Source organism: Carlito syrichta, unplaced genomic scaffold (assembly GCF_000164805.1).
Source record: "Carlito syrichta isolate Samal-C Ts95f unplaced genomic scaffold, Tarsius_syrichta-2.0.1 Scaffold309091, whole genome shotgun sequence".
In the NCBI taxonomy this organism is placed as follows: domain Eukaryota; kingdom Metazoa; phylum Chordata; class Mammalia; order Primates; family Tarsiidae; genus Carlito; species Carlito syrichta.
The window spans coordinates 474,617-479,361 of NW_007253187.1; the positions used below are offsets into that span (position 1 = coordinate 474,617).

General features: G+C 50.3%; 1 protein-coding gene across 1 annotated transcript in view; it reads right to left on the bottom strand.

The window, feature by feature from the left end:
• The window catches only part of SLC13A2 (solute carrier family 13 member 2), a 25,453-nt gene extending 24,885 nt beyond the window's left edge, over positions 1-568 (bottom strand). The window contains exon 1 of the mRNA XM_008066711.1: positions 409-568. Coding sequence (XP_008064902.1) covers positions 409-510 — 102 coding nt within the window. The 5' untranslated portion in view covers positions 511-568. The remainder of the gene's footprint in view (positions 1-408) is intronic.
• Positions 569-4,745: the final 4,177 nt, after the last annotated feature.

Below are 4,745 nucleotides of genomic sequence, written 5' to 3' on the forward strand. Positions count from 1 at the left end.
GGGCGACAGAGTGAGACTCCAACTCAAAAAAAAAAAAAAAGACACAGACTGCCTGGAGCCAGCTTTTTCTTACTCTCCTTCATCCCACTCCAAACCTTGCCACAGCTCTCCTGGCCCTCCATCTGTCCACTCCTGTATCTCCCTTATTGAACTGGCTTCCTGTTTCTCAAGGCAGGAGACTTCAAATGCACTCAAGCAATTGGCACTGGCCTCTGATTACTGGGTGCCAAGCAGAAGCCCCCTTGGACTTTTTAACCCTCAACCTTCAGGAGGACCACGAGGTGATCACCTCACTTCCAGGACAGAGGGGATAAGGAAGTTATGCTGGGTCCTGAGGATGCCAACCTTGGCCCAGAAAGCCCCTTCCCTGCCCCCTGGATATTTATGCCTAGAATGCCAAATTCTTACCTTATAAGGGACGAGGATGGGCAGAGGCAGCAGGAAAATGGGCAGGAAGAACACAATCAGGTAGAATCGATAGGCCCACAGGCCCTGCCAACAGGTGGCCATGGTGTGGACCAGCTGGGGCTACCAGAGCCACCACCTCCAGGAGCCGGAGAACAGAAGGTTCGTAGACACAGCCCAGCCAGCAGGTGGCCTGGGGCAGGCTTATATAAAGCCAGTTGAGCATTAACCATTGACCTCCTCTGGCAATCGGAGTGTTTTTGGAGTGAGAATAAGGAGGAGTAAAGATCAGAAAGGGAGGAGGAGAGGGAGGGGGGAAAGATCAAAGAATAAAAGCTTCAGGTTCCTTCAAGAAGTGAAGTCCTGTGTTAACTCCTTCTGTTCTTGGAGGCTGCTGAGGGCAGTGTGTGAGGAGCTGGAGAAGGAAGGGCAGACACTTGGAGAGACCACGGTTCACAGCTGAGCACTTTATACTGTACCCTGGGTGGGGTGGCCCCACCCTGCCCACAGAGCTGCCTTGCCCTCTAGGAGTTTCCAGTTTAAGATTCACAGCAAGTCCTTCTACTCCTTCCAGGTATCAAGGAAACTGTCAAAGTCACTGGTCCTGACAGTCTTACTCACTGTATGACACTGATCTACTAACTTAACCTCTCAGAATAGCCACTTCCTCATTCTGCAGCAATACTTTCCTATTGTGGGTACACATTAGACAACTTATGCTTGTTGAGTGTTGATGTGTGTGTGGTAGGTGGACAACAAAAGCTTGTTTCTTTCAGGTTCCTCTTGACCCTCTTCACCTCCCCTTTTGCCATTGAAGACCAACAAAGATTGCCTATGTTGGAAACACACCTGATCTCCCCCCTTTTTTTGAGTTAGAATCTCATTTTATTATCCAGGCTGGAGGGCAGTGACACAATCAGGGCGAACCACAGCTTCAACCTCCTGGGTTCGGGTGATCCTCCCATATCAGCTTCCCAAGGCACTGGAATTATAGGCATGCATCACTATACACAGCTAATTTTTTTTGTAGAGACAAGGTCTTGCCATGTTGCCTAGGCTGGTCTCGAACTCTTGACCTCAATCAATCCTCCTACCTCGGCTTCCCAAAGTGCTGGGATTACAGGTGTGAGCCACTGCGTCTGGCTGATCCCTCTCCATTTATCTGTCCCTCCATTCATTCATTCATTCTTCCATCCATACACCAAACAAGTATTTGGTATCAGTGATATATTCAGCCCTGTGCATAGTGCTGAGGATACAGAGATTAAAATGGTGCTTCTGATGGTCAAAGTTAACATTTGTTTTGCACTTGGTACAAGCTGGTCAATGTACTATTTTGTTGACTCTGTATGGTGCAAGGTGGTCAGGGTACTATTTCACTGACAGTATGATTACACCATGGATGTGGTGGGTCTTTTTTTTTTTTTTTTTTTTTGAGTTGGAGTCTCACTTTGTCTCCCAGACTGGAGTGAAGTGGCATGCTCATAACCACCGCAGCTTTGACCTGCTGGACTCAGGCAAAGAGGCTTTGACCTTCCGCCTCAGCCTTCCAAGTAGCTGGAACTACAGGCGTGTGCCACCATGCCTGGCTAATTTTTTGATTTATTATAGAGATGAGGTCTCACCATGTTGCCCAGACTGATCTCAAACCCTGAGCTCAGGCAATCTTTGTGCCTCCACCTACCAAAGTACTGGGATTACAGGCGTGAGCCACTGTGCTGGCTGGATTTAGTGTTATTATTCCATTTTACAGATGGGGAAAATGAAATCCAAGGACACACAGCCAGCCAGAATTCGAACACACTTTGCTAGTGTCCCGAGGAAGGTCCCAACCAGTGCAGGAGCTCTGAGTGAAAGGAGAGCACCAGGGGCACCAGGCAAGAACTCTGGATGAGATGGCTTCCGAGCTTTGGCCATGAGGTGACGGTGCAAGGAGCACAAGCAGAGGAAACAGTGAACTGAGACCTGGACAGTGGCATGTATGTATGTGTGTGTGATGGAAGGGACAGGGTACAGTTTGGAAGAAACTCAGGTCATCTCTCTGGCTAGTGCCTCTGCCTCTTGGTACCTTCCCCCTTCACCGTGCACAGTAGGAGCTCAATCTGTATTTCTGGTGATTATCAGAGTGTAATGATCTGCGTGTGCCAAGTTAGGAAGGCGGGGCCTCAGGGAGAATGCTTCAGCTGATGAACACAGTCTGAACACAGATGTAAAAGCATGGCGAGATTTAGAGAAGAGAAGGTTCAGCCGGGCTCGGTGGCTCAGCCTGTAATCCCGCGCTTTGGGAGGCTGAGGTGAGTGGATTGCCTGAGCCCGTGGGTTCGAGACTCGCCTGGGCAATTTGGCGAGACCTTATCTCTACAATAAATAAAAAAAACTAGCCGGGCATGGTAGCGCATGCCTGTAGTTCCAGCTACTTGGAAGACTGAGGTGGAAGGATCGCCGGAGCCCAGCAGGTCAAGGTTGCGGTGGCTGGGAATGGCCACTGCACTCCAGTCCAGGCGACAGAGTGAGACTCCAACTCAAAAAAAAAAAAAAAAGAGAAGAGAAGGTTCTGTGTGGTCGGAATGTGGGCTCGTGGGGGGCAGGACTGAGAGTTGATCACCACATTTCCAGGGTATACAGTAGCACGGTCTGGGCTGTTATGCCACCGAGACACTCCTGGAGCCAGTGGGACCTGTATGAAAGAGACCTCCCAGTGCCTCCTGCAAGGTCATCATAGAGCTGTGGATGGACCCAAGTTGTGGGTTCCTGGGCCAAGCTGGGCAGGGTAGGAAGCTACAGGAACACAGGCAGACCGGCCACCCCCAACCTCCCTTCAGGCACGGCTCTGTCACTCCCCCACAGCCTACCTGCCACCTGCTCAGGGCAAGGTGAGCAAGAGCCAGGGAGCACAGGATAAACAAAAGGTTTCAGACACTCAGGACAATACCTTGATTCTGTCTCACCTTGGAGGAAGCCTCCCATAGCCCGAGGCTCTGGAGGAGCCAAGAGAAACCAGGCTGGGCCTTACCCTCAGGACAACATTCACTATTTGTAAAATCTGCATCCCGGTTTACCTAACTCTCCACACCAACCTTGTGATGTAGGCCCAGGGTGGTGAAATTACTTGTCCAGGGTCACACAGCTTGTGAGTAACTGAGAGATAACCCAGATTCATTTCCAAGAAGCCCACGCCCTTGGCTGAGTCCTTCATGCTCTGGGGTTCCTTTGATGAAGCTGGGACAAAACTCAGTGTTTCCAGATGAGATGGCTACAGAATAGTAGTTTTTATTTATTATTTTTAGAGACAGGATCTCGCTATGTTGCCCAGGCTGGTCCTGAACTCCTGGGCTCAAGCAATCCTGCTGCCTAGGTTTCCAAAAGTGTTGGGATTACAGGCGTGAGCCACCACACCTGGCCTAGATGGCCACTATTTTACTGAGACCCCCTCGCTTTCACCTACAGTCCTCTTTTAAGTCATAGGGTTTGGGGACCTTTGCCGATTCTCTTCTGAGGGCCAATGTTGGGGGCTATCGCCTCATCAGCTGCCAGGCTCCATCAGTGATTAATTTATTTCAAAGTCAGCATCCCAAGGCCAGTGGAACACTTCCAGCTGTCGCACTCATTACAAGAACCTCCCCCTTGCCCGGCAGTTACAGCCAGTGTCCCATTCTAGTTCAGTACTCCAGTCTGCCCCATCCCTTTTCCTTTCGTGGATGCTGCAGATAACTGTGCTTTTTTCATGGCTTTTAACGAACTGTGAACAACTATGGCAAGTGCGTGGCTGTCCTTCAGGCTTTGGTGGGGCCTCTCCTGTGACAGATCTTTATTATCTCAGGGAGGAGTCATGACCAGGAAGCATCTACCCTGCACTTTGCCTGCTGACCCTCCTGGAAAGGGCCGCCAGAGGTTAGCTGAAAGTCCTGGGGGGAGGGAGATACTTCCTGGCTTGCAAGAGCCAATTTGTTCTCAAAGCTGGTGGCTGATAAGCTGGAGATAGAGCTGGACTGGGGCTGGGTCACAAAGGTGGCTTTTAGGAAGCTCAGACCTGGACACATGGGGCGGGCATTCAGACAGAGGCCCATGAGGCAGCCCAGGGTTGTACTGGTTGGGTCTAGAAAGGTGAGATGGCTGGATATTAGGAAGCACCAGGAGTGACTTGTAAGACCTAAAACGTCCAACCTAGAGGAGAGAAGACAGGATGTGGGAATAATTGCCAAATTCTTTTTTTTTTTTTCTGAGATGTGGTCTCACTGTCTCCCAGTGCAGTGGTTTGATCATAGCTCACTGCAGTCTTGAACTCCTGAGCTCAAGCAATGATCCTGCCTCAGCCTCCTGAGTAACTGGATCTACAGGTG